Source organism: Polyodon spathula, chromosome 34, assembly GCF_017654505.1.
Source record: "Polyodon spathula isolate WHYD16114869_AA chromosome 34, ASM1765450v1, whole genome shotgun sequence".
NCBI classification, from domain to species: domain Eukaryota; kingdom Metazoa; phylum Chordata; class Actinopteri; order Acipenseriformes; family Polyodontidae; genus Polyodon; species Polyodon spathula.
Window position 1 is genome coordinate 4,906,572 of NC_054567.1, and position 27,094 is coordinate 4,933,665.

A 27,094-nucleotide genomic window follows, 5' to 3' on the forward strand; every position below is an offset into this window, starting at 1 on the left:
TCCCTGCATTCTAAAACTATGAGTTGCTATATGGAGATAAATTGGAAACCTACACACTTTTGATTAAGACAGTCTTCCCAGTTTTACACTAAAAAGAAAACACTAACACAAGTATGGTTTCAAACGACGATGGTGCCCAGTCCAGGCAGAGCGAGCCTAGACAATGCACTGCTGTTTAGTGGGGGACAATAAACAGAACCCACCGTCGCAGTGTACCCCACACCTCACTAAATGCACAGTGGTATCTTCTACATAAACATCCATATTAACAGCTTGGGGCTTCCAGTTGAAGTCACAGAAAGAAGTGGAATAAGCTCAGTGTGAACTCTTTGGAGTTGTAGACCAAACCCCTGCAGGCATTGCTACCCAGATTGCTGCCAGTATCCAGGCTGTTCACTGCAGTAGCATCAGGAGGATACCTGGAAACAGTGTTGCAGCTGAGAGGGGCTGGATGAGAATAGGGGGTTAAGACAAGGAGGGGTCCAGGTGCTTCAAGACCCCCCCCCCCCACCAGGTGTAGACTGCCCGTCACCAGCACCTGCACAGCCCCCGCCTCTCTCAGAGTTCTGGCTGCAGAGCCGGCCCTGGGCTTGCTATTGCAGGGCAGCTGGGGGTCCCGTCCTTGTGTGATCCACTGCAGAGCACTGACGATACAGGGGAATACTAGGGGCTCAGCCCCCCGCCGTCGCAGCCCCCCCTCCACCAAGGGCAGCCCCCCGGGAAGCAGAAGCTCTGCCCCCGGCCCCGCCCCCTGCTGACTCAGACGCCACCAGCTTTTCTGGTTGTCCAGGCAAAGCGTCAATATGTTCTCCACGGTTATGTTGAAGTTCTGCTGGTCTGCGGAGTGGAGAACAGGATTAAAAACATTTAACAATTTATGTGGGAATCTTTGTAAGTAATCAGCAATGCAAACACAAGAAGACCTCCAATTTCTTGTTATTTTTGACATGGTTAAACGTGTATTAACAATTCTGAAGTTTACAGTCTAACTATCCCTAGTATCAATACTATGAAATCACGTATCTATTTGTGTAACGATACAAAGGCATCCAAACCTCACGACTGGTACTGCAGTACTTTAAGGTGAACACAGACCTACTGCTGATGTCTGCCATGTCCTACTCCCATTGCACAGAGATGTTAATAAAGGCGGTATGGGAATGGATTCTACCACCTTTAACACTGGGAACACTTGTAAGTGTACTGAGTACGGTACACTTACCAAAGTGTGCTCAGTGCTTTTCCGTGGAAACCTCCTCCTTTTTCTCTTTCAGACTGGATGTGTGCCGAGTACACTTGGAAATGTACTGAGTTCACTTCCATCTTTTCAAGGGTACCGAGAACACTTCCCTTTCACATTACACATCTGCAATTGTACTGAGAACACAAGAAAACAGCTAATAGCTAATAAACAGCAAATAAAACAAAACTCGGTACAGTTTGATATATGATACGTAAAAACATATGAATTTAACATTTAGCGGCCTTAATTTAATATAATTTAATATAATAAAACGTTTTACACTTACTGTTCATAAGCCACTTATCTCTTGTATTTTTTTGTTTTTGTAACATTCCGTTCTGTGGTTGAAAGGTCCTTGTGCAGCTGATCTATCTGATGCTGTAGCAATATTACCGTCTTGGCAAAACCGAACACAACGCAAATGTTTTCTTTATAGCACTGGGACAAATACGCCTTTTAATTAAAATGCATTCATGTGACAATTTACAAATTAAGTAAAACTACCATTCAAATGAAACCAGTGCATGAGAGAAGCATGAAGGAAATAAAACCCTGTATTATTATTATAGCCTACTTCGTGCTCAGACTATCTTCTTGTGGGATCTGCTGTTTGCACAAAATCTCACCTGGAGTTTGTAGTCTCTACAATATGCTACAATGATGGCAACAATACTGTTGTATACAAGATTCTTCTGGTTTCAGTTCCAACTTTCAGTTACTGAACTAAATATAATTGACACTTTGGTACACTTGATGTTCGCAACTGAACTGAGAATATTTTTCTTTCACACTCAAGCAAAAATAAGTGAGCTGCCCCAGAATGGATGTAACCGTGCCGAGACCACCTCTTTCACGTCGTCTCGGGACGGTTCGTTTTAATCGTTCCTGGGAACGTCTGGAGCTTTCACACTTAAGGACAAACGTTCCAAACTCAAACAAACCGTACCGGGAAACGGAATATCAGCCAAGTGTGAATGGGGCCTTAAAGTGATACTGTAGTGTACAATACTTTACTGGTTTGTCAAAAATTTCCCAGCCCTAATACTGCAACACTTGCATCCTTTCTTCATCACCAGTAAACCCTCTTACCTGCTTGATGTTTTTAAACTGCAGGACAGGACCCAGCTGTAACACACTCCATAGGCTTTCAGACCAGCTGGCAATGTGAACTGTACACATGCATGCAAACGACTACAAATTCTATTCCTGTACAATGAATGAAATCGACCATCTCCTGATATTTGTCATTGGAACTCACCTGCGTTGATACAGGAGGTAGTCTCAATGATGTTGGGGCAGAAGACAGCGAAATCAAACTGGCAAGTGCCTCTTAAACCATTCTATTATATTCCACAGCACTCTAATGGGAAAACACTCCCAGTTTAACAGTCCAGTCCTCTACATGGACAGCAGCATCCCCCCCCCCCAAGTGCAAGCTACCACTTCCTCTCCTGCGTGTCTTTCCCCACTCAGCCTGTAGGGGTCTCCCTCTTCTTCTCCTGCCTGACAGTTGTGGGCTTCGTCTGTGTGTGGACCTCCCTGAAACTCAGCCAGGGTTCAAAGAGTTTGCAAAGGCACAGGGCCCGTGTGCCATGATATTCTGGAAAGCAGGCCCAGCACCGCCCATGTCTGCGCCAATATACAAAACTTTTACTTATGTTTTAATGGGAACGACATTTTTATACATAAAATGTTTTTAAAGTCCACCTCGTAATGGTAAAATGAGAAACGGCGTACCTACTGAATAACATTTCCCATCTGATCAGGGAAATCAGCATTACTATTTCTCTCGTTAAAAGTGAAAGATGGGAGCTCAAGTCATTCACGCAAGCCTTTCATGTCTCAGACCAGCAGCTCTCACACAAAGTCACAAAACCACAAAGGGGCAGCTTGTCTCAGGGTTATCTTGATTTCGTCATTTCCAGATTCAATATTATGTTGGTTTATTTTTGTTTATTATGCTTGTGTATTTCATTTTTGCGTTTCACAGCCGACCATGGACAGGAGTTCCCAGGAGGCAGCGCTCAACTGGCTGAGCGTCGCCGGGTGGGGGAGGGGTCTAGGTCGGCCAGGGTGTCCTCGGCTCACCGCGCACCAGTGACCCCTGTAGTCTGTAAAAAAGGTAATGTAGGTACATAAAAATGTGAATAAATGATTTTAGAAAATCTATTACAAATCAGGATGGTTGTGGACTACATCCTCCTTCAGCTAAATGGAAAAACCACACGCAGTAATCTCTGCGTAAGGGAACAGCTCCTAAGAGAACACTTCCTCTAAGGGAACACCCTTGTGGTGAAACTGATTTTTTCCATTGTAAATGCTCTGGCTAAAGGAACAGGAACTGTTTTCTAAATTCAAATTCAGTCTTTTCAAAAGCGGGAGTATCTTGAAGCACAGGGATTGGTTTATTCAATCATCGTATTATAACCCTAACCCTAACTGGTGAAATGTGTCGCTGCTTCGCTTGCTACACAAATCTGGAAATTGTTCGGGCTCTTGAAAAACCTGAATCAGACACAAGTCAGCGAGCAATTTGGTGTTTCCCGTTCTGGTGAGTTGCTTCACCATGCTGTTAAAAAATGCACATGTCTTGTATATTGCTACTGCATTTTATAACATGTGTAGGGGTGCTGTGTTGATTTCATTTGACAGTTAGTTTATTAACATTAGTTTGTCTGTTACTTTATTATTATAGTTTATTAACATACACTTGCCTATCGCTTTTCTTTTATTTATTCTTTTCATTTCATATGTTGATGCATGTGCGTCATGACAACATATTTATTTATTGATTCATATTGATGTCTGGTAGCTAACTCTGTCTTAGAGAACACTTCAGCTATAAGAACACTTTGCTTGCTTTCCGAGGGTTGTGGTCTTTTAGCCGGAGAATACTGTGTGATTGGAAACTAAGCAGTCTTGGCACATGGAACAGCTGCACTGATTCAATATGTAAGTTGTTAAAAGTTAAATGGATTTAACATGGTTTGAGTATTCCATATAAATGTTTTAAAAAGGTCGATAAGAGGCCGCGGGTCACTCACCACTAGGAGTTTAAGCAGCGCTGCAGAGTCTCGCTCCCCCATAGCGTTAAACAGCAACACACGCACCACTGGCCCCCTGTGGAGACAGCAGCACTCGCATCGATCAAAAACACTCTAACACCAGAGGGGCTGCGTGGCTCTGTAACAGAACAGCCTTTCACCACTGAACTAGGTAAACACACACAACACAGTCCCCCTGTGGAGAGAGCAGCACTCGCATCGATCAAAAACATTCTCATACCAGAACAGAACAGTGGCGGCTCAGAGATTCAGTGTTCCGAAGTATCTGAACTGACAACGAGCAACCCAACAGAGAGCTGTGCTTGCTGATTTGTGAAGCTGGAGTTCAAGTGGCTGTGCACACTTCCATTGTGCTCACTCCATGGAGAATACTAAAGGCTGCTAGCCCAAGATCAGTGCTCACCTGGGTCTGTTAGACAAGCTGTGAGAACTGAAATCCATTTACTATTTTACCATTTAGTATTATTTTCCATTTTGCTATACTAATGCAGTGCGGTTCTTTTGAAGGTACTCAAAAATGTAATGTATTGCTTTACTTGATAGGGCATTGGTTCAGTGGCATTTCAAGGATTTTTTTTCTGCTACAACCAGCTTTAAACCAAAAATAGCTGCATTTACACCAGAATCTAAGCCAATGCTGAGAATAACAAACTATTTCTAAATGTCACTAGAGCTGCAAATGCCAGCAAAACTTCTGGATTGCTAGATCTATTAGTAAGAAGCATGTTGCTTGGATGCCAAGAAGCTGCATATCAACACAGAGCTGCATGCTGCGGGTGGTATGAGCCCCGTCCACGAAGTAGGAGATTAGGCCGTTCCTTATGGTCTGACTCCGGCCATGCCACTCGGCGTCTCGCAGCCCTGGAACCAGAGAGAGAGGGGATACCCACTCAGCTCTGTAGTACCCATTATCAGAGCACCGCTCAGAACAACACAGGCCCAGTGATTTTACAAACTCAATTCCAGAACAGCAGCCAACATATGATTTCAAAAGAAAGGTAAAAACCAGCAAGGCTGGCTTTGTCCTCCAAAAGGCCGGTAGCTCGCTGACATCTGCAATAAATGATGTTTGAGAATGCAGTACACCTGAAGACAGCACTGCAACAAGCAGAGGCATGACGGTAACTCAAAGAGGAGGGTCATGTTTAAAAGCCTGGCATCTGTACTGCACTGTGCTTACCCGTCACCATGGCTGGGCTGGGCTGGAAGGCTGGAGCCAGGGAGGGCCAGTGGCTTGAGAGCAGCTCCGTCTTCGGGAGGGAGAGGAAACCTTCTTTAGAAAGAAAAGCAACAGAAAAGCCATTAGTTCTGCAGTGAACCTGGGTTTATACAGTTCACAATGAGAGAATACTCTGGAGATTACTGAGCCTTCCACTATACACTGCTGCTGGAATTGTGTATTTAAACAGAAAGAAAGAGCTGTAAAGGATCCCCTGTCCAGTGGTGTGTGTGATGATGCTGCATGCTGACATTTATCATAGTGCTGTACGCTGCCATCTGGTACATGGTGGGAGTCCTAGTCTTAAGCCTATATTACCCAAACTAACTGGGATCATGTGATGTTTATAAAATTTGATTATCACTGTAACATTTTTAACATAGCACCCTTGATTATAATCCCTGCCTTTTGGTCCTGAAAGGGTTAATCTGCCTAATTGACATCTGTATGGAACAGTAAGTATTTGACATGGTTTGTAAAGTCATTTGTTAAGTACAGGATTTCACATCTATGTATTTCTAATAAAGGATTTTTCCCTAGCTAATTTAATAATGAATATTTTAACAGTAATGTGCAACCGTATTATAACACCTGCATGACATTTTTTTTTTTTACTTCCGGTCAGTAATTAACCCTTTGCAGTCCTATATCGGACCAGGTCCGACATTACATTTTTCCCTTCCAGTCCGATGTCAGATACTGTCCGACACCATCAAAAAGACATAAAGCACAGGTCTCTAGTCGTCTTTTTTTTTTTTTTCGGGAAAAAGCAGAGAAAACCTTTCAATGGTCGAGTGTGAAAATAAAAAAGGGCGTATCTGATAGCCCCTGCACCACAGAGATAACACGGACACAAACAAAGGACATAGCTGCTTCCACATCCAGGGCTCAAAGAATATCACAGACATCTGCAGAGCTTTGAGATGTAATAGTAATAAAATAATGACTTGGATCACATTATTGAGGAGTTTGGTGATAAAACGAGTGATCAGGAGAGGATTTATCAGTATGCACGTCTATAAAGAGGTATGTGAAAATTACAGTGAACAAGGGGCTTGGCTGGAAATGCAGTGTCCTTTTGCGATTCAGTGCCTTTTAAATCTGTTTTATTATTATTTTAAACCGCGCGTGTGAAAATAAAAATTGGACCCGACGCGTCTGACAAGCGCTAAATAAATGGTCCGCTAAGGGTTAATGAGACAGAAACAAAAAGGCAAGTGTGTGTGAAATGTTAGACCACTCTGTGCTTTACTTAGGCATCTTAAACAACTTCTAAAAAGTCTCATGCATTTTACCTTTTGTGGCTCTGTGTTCCCTTTCTCTTACTATTTTTAATTGCATGCGTCACCTATTAAAGTCATCAATTAAAAATTAGACAATCACTAATTTGACTATTTTGCAAATTTTCTAAGATTTTCAAATCTAAACAGAAGCAGTGGGGTGTTCCAGTATATTTGCACATGACTGTATTCGTCTGAAAAGCCCACGTCTCCAAACCCTGCGATGCCGAGTAAGGCAGTTTCACCGTGGCGTCCCCGGCGTTGGAGCCAGCTGCGGCACAGCTGCAGTGCCAGCGTGGCATTGGATCTCTGGTGCTCCCCCGCCAGCCCCAGCTGCAGATGCTGCTTGTCAGAGTCGTACTGCTCCAGGTCCGGGCACACCTGCAGGGGGCACTGCAGGACAAGAGCACCGCTTCAATACACTGGAGGACCCATCTAAAAAAGCTGCTCTGTTCCTCCTCTGAAGCGACACTACTAACACGCTCCCTCAGTAATGGCTTATTGAAATATAGCTGTATGCAGGCTGTTAACATGAGGAAACGCAACTATAACAGCTGACTGCCGTGTGGGAGGGTGCATTCTCTGCTGAGTGACAGGCAGGAGGTCGAGACAGAGGTTGAAGTTGACACGCCCCCCTGCAGGCCAGCAGGATTTATTTACGTATCAACACACTGAACAGCTCACGTAACACTACCAGCAATGGCAGCGCACTGATCACATACAATACAGTGTATAACAACTTTGGTAGGAACTCTGAACTCTCTGAACTGATCTTCTCTGTTCAATAATAAACTAACATTGCTGCAGTTGCTGAAACGGTTAGGGTGGATAAGTGACGGATTGCTGTACTGTTCTATATTCAGAATCTCACCCCGATCTCCTGTGCTCGCTCTGCCAGCACCTTCATGGGGCTCTCCGGCTGCTTCACTGTGAAGGCTGGCACTCCAGGCTGGAGGGAGGGAGACAAATGGAAGCGACACAGCTGCACATGGAAAACTCATTCAGCACCACACAATTAAACAGCAGGTGGAGCCCCTACCATGGGTAATATTCCAGGACACAGCAATCCTGGAGTGGAATGTTTGAACTGTTTTACATAAGCAATAGTGATCCTGTTCCCAATCTGCAGTGAGGTTTTTTGACACCAGGCATTGAGAAAGTATCAAAGACAACTGACTTCTCGTTTTTAAACTATGGATGCTATTTCATCTGCCCACCCTGCACAGTCAGATGCTGTGCACTTTTTTGCAATCACAATCTTTCCAATATAATTCTTAATTTCAGTTTACAAACACATATGTATGTGTATATACTTTCCATCACTCACAATTAACTTTACACCTCTAATCACATACAGAGACTGTGTAAGCAGGCATGCAACGAAAGGATGTGTTTCTTCTTGTTTCTTAAAGTCAATGCTTTACAGAGGATCTCCTGTTGGCAAGTCTAGTCTTGCCGCCCCCAGCCCCCCTCTGAGATGGGGTTCTTCACAGCATGAGAACTCACCTTCACAAGCACTCACAAAGCACACACCCCATACCCACTCTGAGGAAAGCAGATCGCAGGCATGCAGACCAAGGGGGCATGCTGGGCACTACAAGAGTTACAGCTCATTTTACCAGACAGGAATGGAAAGTCTGCAATACTTAATGTAGGCTTGTCCTTGGCTTCTGTCTTCACAACAATAATGTGTTATGAAAATAATCCCCACATGTATTCTGTAATATACAAAAGCTGCATCTCCCTGCTTCCCCCTCACCTTGAAGATGCCCCCCTTCTGCCAGGCGATCTTTTCGATGGTGTCCCAGAGGATGCTGGTGTGGTCGATTCCCAGGGAGGACACTCCACAAACCCATGGCTTCCTAACCGGAGAAAAGAGAGCCATCACCACCAGGAGGCAGCACTGTGCATCTGCATACAGTCATGCTTTAAAACAAATGGGCTTGTTCAGGCCAAGAATAATGCATTTTCTTTTATTTAAAATAACTAAGTTTGGACGAAGCTAAACTGAAGCAAAACTCTAACACTTACAACAGAACATCTGTACAGTTTGTCTGCATTGCTAACAATGATGCTGTCTCATGGTTACAGTGCTTTCAATATGGGCCCGATCAGCTGGCATGTTTTCAGTTTCTCCACATACAATAGCATTTAGATTTTTCTTTCCCTGTACTTACTTGATGATGTTGGTGCAGTCATAAGCTCCTCCAATACCAACTTCTATCAGGGCTAAGTCCACCTGCCCAGGAAACAGCAAACACAGTTAGTGCATCTGTGCACACAGCCAGCCCCCACCTCATAGTCTGTACATTGCCAATACATCTGGGAACCTCTGTGTAAGACAGCAAGGGTCTCAACTGAAGCAAGTGCAAAGGTGAGGGCAAAGTTAATGAAAAAACAACAACTTGCAGGTAGGAGCAGTTCTGTTGCTGTTCTTGCTACTTCTATATTGTAGTATTATACAATGATATTATACATGGCAAGGACCGTCCCCCCTATTCATTTAAAATCCAGAGCAAACAGTTGTTTTTTTATTAAATATCGTTATGCCAATAAAAAAGAGACCAAAAAAGAAGTCCCATTTATAACTCTGAACTACACACTAGGGCAGTGGTGCACAACATACAGCCCGCGGGCCACATCCAGCCCACAGAGAGGCATTCTGCGGCCCGCAATACTTGATCTTTTTTTAAATCTAATTTTCCACAAAATAATTTGTTACCAGTTTTACCGAGCAGCGCGTTTATTCACAATAACACCGATAAATAGGTCTACTTTCTGTGTTCAAATATACACACCTGCCATCTCCTTAGGAATGGAGACAGCGAGAAATATGGAAAATGGAAAACATGTATCTGTTGATGGTGAAATGTGGGTGATCACGTTGTAGGGGAGGTCACAAGCTGTCCAATCATACCTTGACTTTGTTTGTAGCCTAATCCATTGACGAGTAATCGATGTGCGTATGTAAACAAGACACATATTTGCAAGCGACAGCGCAGTGTTACGCACATAGGATCAAAGTTTCTTACTGTTTTCTGATCATTTTTAAATTTGTAAAATTTATAAAATCGAATGAAATGGCGAGCAGTGTTCCAAAGCATCCCAAAAGAAGTAGATTCAGTCTTTTTGAAGTTTTGGAGGAGAGGGATAATAGTGAAAGTGACGGCGAAAATGAACTTTCTGGGTTGGGGAGCGCTGATTCAGCGTCTGTGAAGCAGCATTTGAAGATGGATTGGAGCATCTGCAGGATCTGCAAGTATAATGGATCCACATTACATTTATTATTATTATGCATTTTTACTGTAAATGTTATTAGAAAATGCAACCATTTGACTCTCAAGGGGCACATAGAAATAATTTTTTTTTTTTAACAATTTTTATTGCTAGTAAAGAGCAACACCATGTCTCATCTGTGCTGTGCTGCTGTATACGGTCCCTGATCTTTACGATGCAATACAAGTTGTAGAAGAAGTAATTGTTGCTTCCCTGCCATCTTTATTATTTTCTCATTGATGTTCATTGATTTAGATTATTGCATGGAAGTGTTTAGCAAACTTTTTTACATTTCATTACATTACAAGGAGTGATGTTACTCACCTAGAGACAGTGTAGGTTTCACCTGTCAGCAGTGCTTGAATGAGTGTAACCACTTTATTTAAAAAAAAAAAAAAATCTCATTATTTTGCTTCTTGACATTTACATACTTTTAAGCAAGTGAGTAACAAAAATACAGTCAGGTACTGAAAATTCAGAGCTACAGAAACATCTCAGTAGCAACAGTCTCCTCAACAAACATACAGTTATGTGAGAGCAATGTGCCTGACAGTTGTGGCATATGAACTGGGGGTATTTGTCATGCATACTCATCATGGATACATTTCGGGCACCCGAAAGCTTTCCAGAAAGGCCACCTTTTGAATGAAATGTTGGGCAAATAAGTAAAAAGAGGATTACAAAATTTAATTCATGTGGCAATGTATAGCATGTGAGGTGCCAGACGGTAACCTCCCTTTTAGAACTTGCTATGTGTACTAGTGTACACATTACACAAACTAGTGTATGACTGGCCATAGAGATTTACACAATATTCATTTTTGGAGAGGTTCTGAGAGGTTGGGGGACCTTTGGGCCTAGCTTTGTAAAAACTCATGTAGAATTTGTTCCCTTTATTCAATCAGTTTCATTTTTATCCAGTGTAGTAGACATGTTGGGGAAGCACTGGAAAAAAATCTGGCTCTTCATGTGCTACAAGGTGAAAAAATGACGATGGAATATAAACAAATGAAAAGCGTTTCTTGTTTTTTATGGGTTTTTTTCTGGATATCTCCTTCCAGTGTGGTACTGGGTAAGACTTATATCAAATCTGTTTTGGTCCTAATGGCCAGGGGGTTACCTTGAATTCAAGCCCTGAACCATGCCTGTAATGTCTATAGTTTGGAAGATAATGTGATTTATTTAAGGTCATAGCCCTCCAGGCGGAAATTATCTGTGGGAGGCCGGGGGTTTAACAGGTTAATAGAGCGTTGGGCCACCAGGTGCAGCCAGTACGGCCTGTAAGCTCCATGGCATAGAGTCTACCAGCCTCTGGAATTCTGCAGGAGGGATGCGGCACCATTCTTCCACGAGAAAGTCAATAAACTCACGTCTGGTTGATGGAGGTGAAAAACGCTGTCTCAGACGTCGTTCCAGAATATCCCATAAATGCTCGATTTGGTTCAGATCTGGTGACTGAGAATGCCATGACATATGGATAACATCAGTGTCATGCTCATCAAACCACTGAGCGACCACACATGCTCTGTGGATGGGAGCATTGTCATCCTGGAAGACACCCCCCCCCCGGCAGGAAAGAAATGCTGCAACATGGGGTGAAGATGATCACTCAGTACCATTATGTAGTGATTAGCACTGACCTTCCTTCTAAGGGAATGATTGCACCCAAACCATGCTAGGAAAATGCGCCCCACAACATTACGGAACCACCAGAACCCTTCACTGTTGGAACCAAGCACTCAGGGCTGTAGAGTTCTTTAGGTTGGCACCACACGTGCACTTCTGAAGGATGATTCATCTGACCATATCGCATTTCTCCAATTCTCGGTAGTCCATTGCCTGTGCTCTTTGCACCACTGGACTCACAAACATGCATTGCCAGGTGCGATGAGTGGTTTGTGCACTGCAACCCGACTATGGCATCCCGCTCTGTGGAGTTCTCGGTGGACCATTTTTGATGAAACTGGCTGATCGCGCCCCAGGTTGACATTTGCAGTTAATTGATCTGCAGTTGCTTGCCTGTTTTGCCTTCAAATTAATGCATGGATATCAAGATCCTGGAGTGTGTGTGTCCGCCCACTGTTGCCTGTTTGCTGATGATGTCTTTCCCTCAAGAGTTCCATGCCGAAATCACCTCAGACACCGTTGTTCGTGAAACATCAGCAAGTTGAGCTGTCTTGGTCACCTGAAGCTCCTGCCAAACGCGCACCAACAATCAACCCTCTTTCAAAGTCACTCAGGTCTCCTCTTGCATAATTACAGGCAACCTGGCCTGTCCGGCACTTTTATACATGACCCCAAGCATGCTGGGATGTTATTTGCTTAATTAACTCATGAGCCACAGCTGTGCGGAAGTAAATTGTTGAAAGCTTTTGGAATTTTTCTTTTGATATGACATTGTGCTCAAGGCTTTGTAGATCAGTTCAAAAAAATCTTAATTTCACCTATTTCAAATTCTGAATCTGAGACTCTTAAATGTGAAAAAAGGGATGGGGGCTGAATACTTTTTCAAGGCACTATATTTGTTCAGATGTTCTTGTGACGTACTCAATAAAAATAAAAAAAAATCGACTTCCGACGCTTCGATTTACGACGCACGGTGCTTACGACTCTTTTGCATTATTACCCTGCTTCAACTTTACCACAGGATACAGCACTTACGACACGACGAGACCTGAGCCGTGCACCACGTGCGCAGCTCGGCGTCCGAACAGCAGTACCTGCCGTGGGCACCCCGACTCAGTCGAGTGTTTTTTAATGCATGTAACTTTTTTCTTTCTTTTTTAGAATTTATTTGCCCTTAACAAGGTCTGATAAGAGCAATTGACTCAAAACAAAACCTAAGCTGTGAACATAGATCCTGCTAGGAGTACTGCATACACACACTGAATACGTCATGGAAAGCCCCTAGTCTCTACTTTTGAACAAGCCAGGCTGAGTGTAAAGATTTAAATAAATATTTACAGGAGTACAACATAACGGGTCATTTTTGTAAAACTATATTAACTGGCCAAAGAGTCAGGAACATAATCCCAACTTCTAACATTGTTCCTATGGGAAAATGTGCTTCCACTTACGACTCTTCGACTTAAGACGCGACCAATTGTGTCGTAAGTGCGAGGACTGCCTGTACTATTTATAGGGTTTTGAATACAGCTGTCAGAAAGACTGCTGCCTGGCTTGTAGGTATGAGTAGATCTCCAGTCCTCCTGGTGTTAAGACGGTTTGTTAATAGCATGCAAAAACCTCTGTCCTGCTCAAGCGTTGAACTTTAAACATGTCAGTTTGAATCATATGACTGTGTAGCGGCGTGTGTCAGAACTGGGAGAAAATGTCAAATGGCAGTAATTGTGCTTGCTGTGACGAATAAGTTTGAGGTTTATGAAGAATTTTCAGGATTGGCATCACTTCGTGGGCGAACCACGAGTACTGATCGGTTTAACAGTCTCCGAGATAAGGTTGAGAGTGTGGGTTTCGAATGGGCAAAAGGACTGATCAGGTCATCAGGTTCTTAACAACAACTGTAGGGTGTCCTGGATAATCACAACTTTAAAACAGATAGCTCCTTTGCATTGCAATCCAATGTAATTATCTGTGGATAAGCTTACAGTGTGTGAGCTGCTGCCACTGCAAGCCTGGCCATGGCATACATAGGGTGTGAACAAAAACAAAGCATCCCCAGGCGCACCTAGAATGAATGGCTTGTAGCCATGGATATATGAAAAAGCATGAGAATCACAGAATACAGCTACGTACAAAATGAGCATATTACAAAAGACAGACCGTATTGGCGCAGTCTGGGAGAGAGGGTGGAAGAGTGTCATTTACCTGAGGATGCAGCCTGCTACACCCTGGAGTCCCGCTATTAAAGCACCCCTCAAACCCCTTACCTTCTCCTGCAGGAAGACGTGGAAGGACAGGATGGTGAGGAAGCGGAAGTATGCCGGCATGGAGCCGTAGTGAGCATCCTGGGAAAGGAAGCAAGTCATTTCAATTAGAACACCCATCTACACCAAAACGAGGATGGCAACGTTACCCCACTTGAAAATGCCCTGTATCCATATTAAAAGCACAATCGAATGTCTGTCAGTCTTAAACACTCCAAAATCTCCTCCCCTCTTCCATTTGAAATCTCTCAAACCCCAAACGCAGCATTTTGTGAGGATTTGAAGAGTTTGGAACACTTGTACTCGCTATGAGCAGCTGGCGTTTTTGGTCAAGGAAGAAGCACACACCGATGAATATGTTTCAGTACAGTCTCTGACTCTTCAAGCTTCTTAGACTTGTAATGAAGGCCAGAAACATTCCCTGTCCTGAGATGCAGTTACTGTGTTACTTACACACATGCAGAATAGTGTCAATAGTGTCACAGCACAATAGCACAACAGTGTCATCTCTTTCAAATGTTTGTTCTTCTACCCCCTAGGAACTCCCAGTCACGGTCGGCAGTGACAGTGACGAGCTTGCGATCTCCAGGCTATAGGGCACATACTCGCGGAGAGCTTTTACTGGATGCGCCACTCGGGAGCCCCTATACGTCTAGATTTTTGATAATTATCTGGGTTGCTGAGTCTGTGAATTACAACACAGTTAATTTAAAGTGACTAAATCTATAAAAAAAAAACACACACAATCTAAAACGTTTTTCTTAAAAGAAATACTGCATTACAACTAAGTTATGGGTAATTCTATGCATTATAAGAATCTGGTACATTTTGAACCAACAGCTAATTTTAATACTAGACTACCAAATGAGAAATAATTTTCTAAACAGATTATTTGAATGGAGTCTTCTACAGGCCAAACAAGGTTTCAGGGTGTAGACCGGTCTGCCCTGCAGATCAATCGATACCACGTGCTATAATCTGAGAAAACATTGGCTCCTACCTAATCCTTCCATACACACCTACCTTGGTTTCATCCAATCGGCTGTAGACCTGCCAGAAGTACTTGGTGAAGAGCTCTTTGCTGATTGGCTGTCCATTGATTCGGATTCTCTCCCGGACTTGTACTAAATGTGGAGAACTTTATGAAAAAAGCAAAAATAAAAAAAGCAAAATAAAAATGTTTTCTACAGGCAACTGTGTTACAGAAGTGGACTTGGTGATGGAGCCAAGTGGATTTCATTAGAGCAGTTTACAGCACAGAGGGTCCCCCCTGGGATTGCATCAGACATCTGTTCTTGGGGCTAATCCCACAATAGCACAGATATGGGGCTGATGCAATCCTCAGTGATGTACAATGCTATAATACAATCCAGCTGTTATCCAGACTAGTATAGGTTCTTCAAAGCATCCCAAGTTTCTGATATGTTATTATTGTTATTATCCTTTCAAGTTATTATTGTTATTATTAATGTATTACAGTGGAGTAGGGAGAGAGGGGAGAGACAGAGAAAAGAGATGGAATAGTGATCAGAGGGGTTCAGTGGGGTGACAGAGAGGGTGGAGGCTCTGGAGGAGGTGGGGTCCAGAGGGGTGACAGAGAGGGTGGAGGAAGGAATCCGGCAGTGGGTGGGGTTGGAAAGTACGCTCTCCAATCAGATCGCTTGTCATAAACACTGTCAAACGTGAATCAGCCAATCATTCACGTTCCACCCAGTAACTGCATCCACCTCTCTGATTGGACAGTTCAATACAACTCATTATTATTGGTTGTTATTAATAATACTGTCCTTTTTATATACGCAAGTGTCAATGGGGTCACTCAGAACAGGAATGAGAGAACAGAGGGGTCATTTTAATTTTTATTTCAGGCTTTGTCCATAACATATGTGTTGTTGTGAAATCCAGCAAGGTGACAGTAGAGTGCACAATTACCACAAAATAGATCAAAACAATGTGAAGGGTGTGTGTCTAAAGACAGAAGAATACCAATCAACTGACAGATCAAACATCTACCTGTGTCTCATTGCCTTTTCAAAGGGAAGCATGCTGACTCTATTTAATTGCTTGATCTTATTTATATGAAATATGTGCCTGTGGTGCATTTAAAGATGAACTCCCTTTAAAGGCACTTTGTATACCTGTTGCCTCAATATCTCAAGATTTTGTTAGGACATGTTTGTGTAAAAAATGAAATATTGCGATGGATCCATGTTTAGATTTGAACTGAAATTCCTATACAGTGCCACAACGGATTAAATTTGTTTTGTAACATCGCTTTGATCAAGATTAAGTCTTCGTGAAAACACAGGTATCAGCTTTATATCCACCAAAGCTGGAGATAGACTTCTTCAGATTCTTATCTCAGTGTAAAGGTGTCTTGAGAGCTATCAATCAATCTCCCTCTCAATTCATGCTTAACCTAAGTACAGGACTGGTTAGATATTTGCCCTTCCTTGAAATCTTGAAAAAAAAGACCAGTGATTATGGGGCGCAATCTAAGACTCAGAGCTTTCTTCCTGCTATTGAAATATTTATTCAGTTGCACAGACCAGCGAAGCAGTATTTAGACATGCAGTAGTACTGTAAAGAAACAGTAATAAGATTAGACCAATGCATGACAGCACAAACCCCACCAATAGTCTTCTTGTCTCAGAGTGGCAAGAAGAAAAAGGAACTCAGAACACGTATTCCTCTTTACAGCGCAACACGATTTAGTCAGGTCTCACTTTATAACCCTGCAACACTCACCTGTAAAAGCCAGTGCGAAGGCCGCAGTTCCTGAGAATCTGTTCACTGAAGGCGCAAGTCGACCCCTTGTGGGGGAAAAGAAACAGACTATCAGACAGGGCTAGGAGGTGCAGCATGCTAATTCAGTAGCCTCCCCTGTCTTTCACATCACAGAACAACCACACAGGTCTTTCACATCACAGAACAACCACACAGTATTCATAACCGTGCATCTCTACTTGAGAGGTCTAGTATACATGCATAGTATTAAATTAACCTTACCTTCCCCTTCGTTCCCGTCACATGGATAATATTGAGCTGATCCAAATCTTCTACCTGCAAGACACATGGGCTGACAGATTAAAGACTTGTGTATTTAAAGTAGCATGGAACTGCATTCACAGCAGGAACAGCTCAATGAAAATGATTTTCATCCATGAAGACCTGTAATGGTTAAACAGCCTGTCTAAATTAACAGCGAGTCTGTGCCAACTGGTTTTCTAATTGAAAGTTATCTGCTAAACGAAAGGGAATGCCCCTGCTGTCTGTAACTCCCACCAACCAGCACTGGAGATAGAACTGCCGCTTTACTGCACCTTAAGATTCTTCTTTCCCACTAGTATCAGCTTTAATTCCCCCATGCTTTTCAAAACTTGTCCTCTTGACTGCAAGAGTAAAAGCAAAAAAATACTCCCCCTCCAGCCCATTGAGTTTCTGTAACCAAGTCCGATAATGCAGTTTGGAAACTCGGGGGGTCTGAGTGTACCATTGCCTCAGCACACCGGCTGAACAGTGTGACTGGGAAAGAGAGGGTTCGTTGAGCTCTGATCTTTATGTGAAGTGAAACCGAAGGAATGATAAACGCACTCGATTACTACAGGTAAGGTATAATTTACTAATTGTTGTTGAAACACATGATAATATTACACACACATACTTGGGGACGGGGTTGGTAGCTACGTTTACATTTGTAATGAGATAAAGACAGCTAAGATCTGCTGGCCACAATACACCGTATGGAAAGCCAAATAATTATGTAGAGATATCCTAAATGCATTTACAGATATCTCTACGTATTTTAATATACTCTAAATAATTTCCAAATATCTTCGATTTTTCTTAAATATATCTCTTAATCATTTAAAGATACTTAAAATACATTTAGAGACATCTGAAAATGATTTCCAGGTATCTTTAAATGGAGCTTTAAATGAATTATCTAAATGCATCTTAAATCATTTTAAGATATCTTTAAATATTTTTCAGATTTCTGAAATACAATTTAGGACTTCCTGTTCATTTAGAGATAACTCTAAATGACAGTTTGGCGTACCATGCTAGTAAAACGTTATTTAAAGATATGTGTAAATCAGTTTGAGGTATCTCTAAATGAAATTAAGATATCTTCAAAATGGTTTATTTACAGATATTTCAAATTCATTTAAATATTATTATTATTATTATTATTATTAATTTGTAGACGCTTTTATCCAAAGCGACTTAGGAGGTGAACTATGCCTCACGACTGCTGCTGCAGAGTCACTTCCCATCGGTTAGAGGTCAGAGCAACAGGTTCAGTGACTTGCTCAAGGTCACACAGCCCGAGTCAGTGGCTGACCCTCCTGGTAACTAGACCCTTCATTTAACCACTGGACCACCGAGCCTCCAAAAAATGATTCACAGATATCTAAAAATATTTCAATGCAATCTGAGATATCGTTAAATGGTAATTTGGCTTGCCCTACACATCGTACGGTTTCAATAGTACCATGCCACCAGCAGTGTTGAAATGTCAACGATTCGTGTGATTTCTTTGGAATCAGGAAGTACTCAACACCAGCTTGCAACTAAGATTCTATTGGCAGGGTTACAAAAGCGGATTAGGATACAAATAAAAAATATTAGAGCAATTCTCACTTTTGCAGGCGCCATGTTCACTTTTGTTTATTATTTTGAATCTGTAATAAATGCAAATAGTAATCCTGTGTTAAAATTTGCAGATAGGTGTCATGTCTAACTTTGTACTATGTAGAGGTCAGGTCAACTTCTGAAAGATTCATTGTAACATACATTTTTTCCAGGGGTGCCCAGACTTTTGCATACAACTGTTTGCTGGTTTCCGGGTTATCTATTGAAAGTTATCGTACCCCCCTGCCAAGGGTACTAGCCACGCGATGCCAGGAAATAAAATGCCCATTTTCAAAATGAAAAAAAAAAATGTAGATACACCTACCGACAAGCACCATTTAGCCTCAGATCTGTACTCTTGCCCTGTGCTAAGGAATGTCCCAACCAAGTTCATTACATTTGCATAGGCAGCTCTCCAATTATAAGCAAAACTCCTAAGTGCCACCTCCACTATATATGTTTGTGATCCTTTAAACTGGATACCAGTACAACAGCATGTTTAAAAAAAAAAAAAAAAAAAAACCCTCATAGTATTGTATGACAAGCCCTGTCAAATGTGTTCAACAAATGAGTCTTGAATGGATATTAAATCAAGACTCATAACAGGTGTCATTATTAAGCAACAGTAGCATTTCACTTATTGTACACATATACTTGCAAGGCTGTCACGGACTCGTAAAAGCTGCAAGGTTGGCTATTCAGAATAATAACACAGGTCAAAAGGAGCTGAGATCAGAACAAGCAGGTTTTATTATTATACACACCATACATAGCATGGAATACAGGAACACACCAATCTAGTCTTTTTATAACGATATAAATAATAACACTACATTCGTATCAACATTGCTGTACAATGTTAAAAAACAACAAAGCCATCAAAAAAACAAAACACATCTAGGTGTCAAACAGACTACCTGAAGTTTCACGTCCTTCGAAGGGGTGCGCACTGGAAGTGCTACGGCACTGAACACATCCCTCAAACTACAGTGGTCCCTGTTCCTGAAATCTGCTCAGATTATTAAACTTCATCCCTATAAAATACCAGATATTACAACAGAACAATCGGTTACAGCTGTCCTATTTGAAATAAAATAAAAAACTTTTGGGGCAGTTTTGGCCATTTCACCCTCCTGAGTCAGAAGCAGAAGGAGAAGAAGCAGGCTGTCCCACAGTCACTACCCCTGTCCTGTGGACACTAGGGCTCCAGCTAAGATCTCTTCATCTCCTGTTCTCTTCCTCTACCCAACTGATCACTGAAATAAACAGCCTTGGGGCAAAGCAAGTGAGACCAGTCTCTAAGAGGTTAGTCTCTATAGGAAACCTATCCTTTGCAAATGTATGAACCCTTTGTCTAAAACCAAGAAGGTACAGTAAATCAAGAGGGAAAAGTTCTTCAGAAATCCAAACAGAGAAGTATCTCACAAACCCAGCTTAAACCTGTACCTCATTAAAGCAAGGTTGAATTGCACTTTTAGACTGATAGTACTAAAGAGGTTTTCTGAAGGATTTGCTGCTCTGATTAGCCAGTCAAAACACTCGGTCAAATTCTGTCTGATTGGTGGTGGCCGGGTTCCTGTTCTGATTGGCTTGCTGCTGGGGCACGTGTCCACCCCTGCGTCTGGGTGGGGCCAGGTACTCAAACATTGATTGGTTGTGGGTGGAGAGCATGTTCTTGAGGTCGGAGGGCATGGGGTCAGACCAGAAGAAGTCGTGGTTGAGGGCGTCATCACTATCCACTCGCTGGGATGGGTCCAGGACCAGGAGCTTGTCGATCAGGTCCAGGGCATAGGGGTCCTTTACATAGGCCTTGAGCCGGTCCTTCACCTTCCGCTTCTGACCCTTGGGAAGCTCCAGCTTTTGGTACAGCTCGTACTTATCAACGTTGGGCCACACCTGTGGAGAAAATGGACTCCTTAAATCCTTGTACACTGCCACTTTTATCTGTGCATTCTCAGACAGGGGTGAAAACATCCAACTCACAAGTGCGTGTGATAGAAGAAATACTATCATTTACACTGTTAAAAATGCAGTCTTTCCCATGTGTGCTACCCTACCTCAGGAGTGACGGAGCCACAGAGCTGGCTGATGAGTGTGAGCTGGTGCTGCTCAGTGTTGCCCTGCATGATGGGGCTCCGGGTCCACATCTCTGCCGTGATGCAGCCTGCTCCCCACAGGTCAATGGGGGGGCCATAGTCTCGTTCCCCTGAAGAGGGAGGAGAAACAGCTCTAACATACAGCAGCGGGGACAATCAATCTTCTGTGTATTGTTGACAGTCATGAAAAAATCTCTGTCTTACCTCTTCTGATATTGACGACTTAAGTGTAAGACGAATGTTTCTTACCCAATAGCAGCTCCGGGGGCCGGTACCACAAAGTGACCACGCGGTTGGTGTAGCGGTTAGGCTGACTGTTCTTTGCTAGGCTGAAGGCTCGGGCCAGTCCGAAATCTGCCAGCTTCAGGACCCCGTCTCGTGTGATCAGGACATTTGCAGCTTTCATGTCTCGATGCAGAATCTGCAGGGGGACAGTACACACGCTGTAAAGACCACTGTAACCTTTAAAGTGCCATTGACAAGAGGTCTCATTTTACTTTCTTTCTTTAAAGGTTGTGTAATAAAAATAAATCGCAGTCAGACTCCCTTGGTCGATACAGATTTCTGAATTCCTGTTTGAATCTAAATGCTTTCATTGCAGGGTTTTCTCTTCTCTGGTGTTTGACACTATCCCCCCACCCAACCCAATCCTCATCTAGCCCATCACAGAATCAAACTGGTTAGCATGGCCTCACCTTATTCCTGTGGATGTAGTACAGCCCATTCAACAGCATCTGCATGACTTTCTTGATTTCCGCTAGGGTGAACTTGACATTGGCATTGCTGAGCAGCCCTGCCAAATCGTGTTCACAGAAGTCAAACACCAGGTAGATGCTTCCCTTGTAGCGATTGTACTGGGTGGCTACGAGATGAAGAAAAGGTTACACACAATGATCGGATTTTGGTTTTTAACGACACAGGGATTCTAGTGTCTTCGTCAATGTAATGATGGTGGTACTAACCTGAACGTTTGACGTTATGTTGGGTTAATTGTTTCGAACCCAGTATTGTGCCCTAAGTTATTGTCCCCTTTTACTTCAATCTAGACCAGTGGTGGCCAATACATGGATCGCAAAAGATTTTTGGTGGATCTCGGGACAAATCAGAACAAGCACTAACACATAAGCATACAACAGTTTTTGTTACGCCTTCTGTGTCATCCAGTAGCACAGATGAAAATATCCCGAGAGTTTCTGATTATGGAGACTAAAAAAACAGTTGAGCGAACGTACATTTTAATTTAGGCGCACGTGTGCGACTAGAAATTCCTAAAGGTGGACTATAAAAAATAAACCTGATTTTTATTCAGCTGAAAATATAAAACACAAAAAAACCTCACAGTCCGATCTAAATTCTCAGTTGTAATGTACTCTGGGAAGGTAGTTTATTAGTGTCCACTGCCCACTGTAAACACTAAAAACTACAAATGCTATACCCTGCCAATTTCACTGCTTTATCAGTGCAATGGACACTCGTTTCCAGACAGTCTGTCAAACCAACATGAGGAAATAAATTACTTTTATGTGATTGTAGCGGTTCCAAACAAAAGAAAACCGCGATGAACAAAATTCAGATATGTCAGAAGATGAAAGCAAACAGGGAACTTCAAGAAGGGCTATGTTATTTAAAGCGTGTTCACTGTTGTAAGTAGTTCAACCAACAGTGGCTAAAAGATCTTCCCTGGCTTAAGTTTGACATGTTAAAAAAACAAATCCATGTTTTGCACGTTTTGTTAGGATGCAGGGGAAGTGATGGCAGGAAAGACTGCATTTTTAACAGGGAGCCAGGAGTTGAAACATGAAAATATATTAACATAGTGCTTCAAAACGGCACACAATGTGCGGAGAGGCATACATCCAGAAACGTCAGCCAGGCCATCCTGCTACAATAAACAGTCAAGTAGCAGATTCTGAGGAAGATGCTACCAGGCAGTGAGAATCATTGAAGCTGGAAAGAAAAGTGTCCATTATAAAATTTTGTTGATGCAAAAGTATTGAACTGCACAAGAAAGGAATGAGAAAAAAAAGATTTGTATTCAACAATTTGAGCAAAATTGTATATTTTCTGTGTGCCCCTATATATATATATATTTTTTTTAAACTTAGGCGAACATGTGCCTAAAAAAATGTTAGCATAGAGCCCTGCTTACACCAGGTTTCAAGACAGATGAAAAGTGATGGTAAATTTCTGTTTTATAATTACCTGTGCTTAATATCAAAAACGCTTCGATTACGTGTTTGTTACGTTTTTGTAGTTGTGGTTGTTTTGTTTTATTACTCCTACCTTACATATTGGACACATTAAACACTGCAAATAATTGTTGGTCATAGCTTACTGGTGGATAGCAGCGTGCCGAGATCCACCAAAATAGATTGCAGTGTTTGGTGCATTGGCCACCACTGACCTAGACAAAGCAGTAAGAGTAGAGTATCCTCAACAAGCCAGCACCTCAGACACAGACCCTGCACATGGTCAGCTCTCACACCCCAAGGTGTGCTGCCAATTGCCCACCTTTGGTTCTGCAGATCTCAATCAGGTTCACCACATTCTCATGCTTCAGAAGCTGGAGGATCTTGATCTCTCTCAAGGCAGTTATTGGAAACTGAAACAAACAGCAGTTTAGAGGCAGGCAGACAGGGATTTATAAGAGGACTGTGCTCATTTTGTTTAAATTATTTAACCAGTAAAGTTTATTATATAGATCTGACTGCAATTACCCTTTTAAACAGGTGCAATAACCAATGCTTTAACCAACATTTTCTCACCACTCAAAAAATTCTTGCAACTCCCTTTTTGTTCTGAATTTATTTATATATGTATTTTTACTTTGACGCAGGTAATGAAGTGTAATCATCTTGCCCTGCCACTAAAAGTCACGTTCAAGTAATAGAAGCCTACCCAATTATTACACGTGCACAGGAAAACAATGAAGGGTCAGGTGAGGTCCTATTAACTGGAACACGGGGAATTGATAAATAGGCAGAGGAAACCATAGACTTTCATCAGCCTTGCAGTCACAGTGGAAATAAAGTATGGAAAACAGCAAGAATGCATCTGACCATGCACCATAGCACAGCAAGATGTCAAGAATGACCACTGTGGTCCAGTGAATAGTTCAGCATCCTTACCCCTTCTTTCTCATTTTCCATCAGCACTTTCTTCAGTGCAACTTTCTTGCCAGTCTGACGGTGCTTGGCTTTAAACACCTCCCTGGAGGCAGAAGCGGTCTGTGATTAATAAAGCAGTTTAACAACACAATGTTCCTGTTTTATTAATCCTAACTGGTACTTGCTCATCAGTTGTCCTACCCAAAGGATTGTTAACGAGGGCTTTTAAAATCCACGTTTACATTACTGTGCTGAAATGAGTTTGGTTCCTTATTTGCTCACTTGCTGTACAGTAGAAGGGCACATGATTTGATTTAAATGGGAAGAGATTACACATGTATAGCCTCTCAAGACTAAATGTGTTCTTTTCTAGTAGTATGGGTAACAAGATCCAGTCCGTTTTCAATCTGTAACTAATACGTACACCTTTCTTCGTTTTACACCAAGCCTGATTACTTCATTCCCCTCACGGCGACTGTCTGAAATTGTCTTGTGTACTAGTCACGTACAAATGACAACAATATCGTTTCAGAACGTCTTCCTCTTACCCAAAGGTGCCCTGTCCGATCTTGGCGAGCTTCTCGTACTTGGAAAACTCATCGCAGAAAGGGAACTCCACCCCATCGTAGTATTTGGACATGATGGCGGCCTCCCGGTCGGGCCTGTGTGAGACACAGGGCGCTCAGCGCACGATACTTCGCATACACATCACTTGCAAGCCCGTGTAAGGCTTCTACTGTATATTATACACTGTAATTAAATCAACTTAAAAACAAAATGTAGACAGAAACAGTATGTTTTCATTGTTCGTTTACAATACTTACTTCTCAGCGCCACCGGAGCTTCCGGTCCGCTCTCGCTGCATCCTGGATGTTGTTCTTTTTTTTTTCCACCGACGTCTTCTGGTAGCTGTGTGTTTTTAATCGTTCCGTTTGTTCATGTGTGTGAAGTGTATTTTTTCTATGATGATATTTTAAAGTAAAACACGAGGCATACATTTAAAAAAAAAAAAAAAAAAGATGTGTTCAAAATACAAATAGGCCTATATTAATAATTATACCAGCCAGTGTATGAATTGTACAGCCTTTCTAAGTTTTTGGCTTGATTTTAAAATTAAACGGAAAGACTGATACCATATTATAATGAATTTATTTTAAAATTGTATGTTTTAGGTTGCAATGTGAAACAGCAATTTAAACATAATAAAGTACAGTTAAAGAAAAAAAAAAGCCGTGAAAAAAATGCTGTTTTTTGCAAAATTTCGCTTTGTTAAAATAATAATAAATCATCAGACTTTTCTAGTAGTATTAACATGTGCGCAAGGTCTCAAGAAAACGGCATCACCAGCTAATTACGTAATTATTATGAAAAAGGCTATTTTCTGAGCACTGGCGAGTTCCGTGGCGCATGCGCAGAAACAGGCTAAGACTGCATGCAAGTCCAGGTGTGTGTAACTCATCTGTCCGTCCTTTCCACACAGTGTGCAATTATTAATATTCTTAACATTAAGTTTAAACCATTTTTAACCATCTTAAATGTAGGTTGTTGGACAACAGGGATTTTCAGAAAAAGAAGTGGCCGAATTGTATCATCACAGTGTAAGCCCCACGCAGCTCAATAGAGCACGCTTCTCTCGTCATGCAGTAGTCAGTGGTGGCATTTATTCAGGAGTGCAGATTCCCGCAGTCCTGCACAGCTTGGAAAAGTTGCTGGTTGCGGCTGTGAACCAAAGCGATCACGAGTGACCTGCTAATCGTAATGCAAACAACTATCGCAAGTTTGATAGCTTTAATGAAAGCCGTACGATGAAGAAATACTTACCATTCATGACTGACCCCGTATCATCACGGTCAAAAGTGTCGCTGTATTCAGTGCATTCCCCTTTGCTATTTAACAGGCTGGATGGAGATCGCAGTAGGGTGCCATCAAATCCAAGATCCTTGGTGGGTTTATTTCTGTCCTGCTGCTAAAGTATTTCCAAAAGTTCTCGGACAAACTTGCAGGTTTTCAGCACAGAGATAACAGGGACATAAAGAGATAGCTGCTTCTGCTTGCAGCGCTCAAAAAATATCACGGACATTGCAGAGAGTAATAAAATAATGACTTGGAATCCATGAATGAGGAGTTTGGTGATAAAACGAGTGACCGGGGGAGTATCTACGCCTATAAAGAGGTATGTGGAAAAAACAGCGAAGAAGATGCAGCTGGAGATGCAGGACTGCCCTTTTGCGATTCAATACCTTTTAAACCTGCTTTACACTGGGGAAAAAAATAATATTTAAAACAGCGTGTGTGAAAATAAATTGGACCTGACGCGCCTGACAAGCGCTGAATAAATGATACTTTAGGCCGCAGCAAAATGCTGGTCTAAATTTCATCCGGCCCACTTATTTGCACAGTTACATATTGAATATTAGCTCATATTCTAAGGGGGAAGTCACATAGGTAGTGTGGATGTGCCACCTCAAGTAGGGTATCAAATTTACATTTTGTGATTTTTGCAGTTATCTGAACACACACGGCGCACGCTTTGGGGAGGATAGCGTGTGTTTGTCTTTGCCGCTCCCGATTTGTGGTGAGTAGCGGTCAGCGGTGGACATAACAAATTGGGAGAAAAACTAAAAATTAATTGCCGACTACTAACTTTAAATAAATAAAAGAGCAAGTGAACATTGTGGTTTATAACAAAAGCAACCCGAAGGACAGCCTGTTCTTAAGAATTGAGTACTCCTGAAGCAAAGCCATTTGATGTATGAACAACATACAATATATATATATATATATATATATATATATATATATATATATATATATATATATATATATATATTTTGTAAACATACATTGGTAAACAAGGATATGCAAAACATTGGAAAATGAACAAACAGAAGAATCTGTATTGCAAAGCTAAATTGCATCTACCGCTGTTATTATAATAATAATAATAATAGTAAAATCCACTAAAGACCTGTAAATATAGGAACACAAGCGTGTATTAAAGAACGTTTGCATGGTTTTAAAATTAATAAAATCAATAAGTGTCATGTTTATTAACACATATTTATTGTTCACCCTCAAAATGTGTACATTGGTAAGCATGGACAATCGATGAAAAATTTACCAGTAAATATCGATAACTCTGGCCCACAACACACTCAAACGCTTCAAACTGTTTTTAAGATTAGCTATAAAATCATTACAAGTACCAGTTTTATCACAAAATCAGGGCAAAAGTGCCTAATTTGTTGTTGGTGCACCGATAGGATTATACTCAACCGCTCCTGTA

At 41.9% G+C, this 27,094-nt stretch overlaps 1 protein-coding gene and 1 pseudogene across 1 annotated transcript; both read right to left on the reverse strand.

Annotated features, from left to right (window-relative positions):
- Window positions 1–223: 223 nt before the first annotated feature.
- On the reverse strand, window positions 224–20,056 carry LOC121303620 (annotated as a pseudogene).
- Window positions 19,333–24,789, reverse strand: LOC121303630 (cyclin-dependent kinase 9). The gene is made up of 8 exons (XM_041234433.1): window positions 24,633–24,789; window positions 24,357–24,470; window positions 23,830–23,911; window positions 23,213–23,303; window positions 21,397–21,563; window positions 20,951–21,122; window positions 20,663–20,811; window positions 19,333–20,501 (listed from the first exon to the last, which is right to left on the reverse strand). Exons 1-8 carry the CDS (start codon window positions 24,671–24,673, stop codon window positions 20,136–20,138), a joined length of 1,182 nt encoding a protein of 393 aa, XP_041090367.1. The 5' UTR covers window positions 24,674–24,789; the 3' UTR covers window positions 19,333–20,135.
- Between the last annotated feature and the right edge of the window lie 2,305 nt (window positions 24,790–27,094).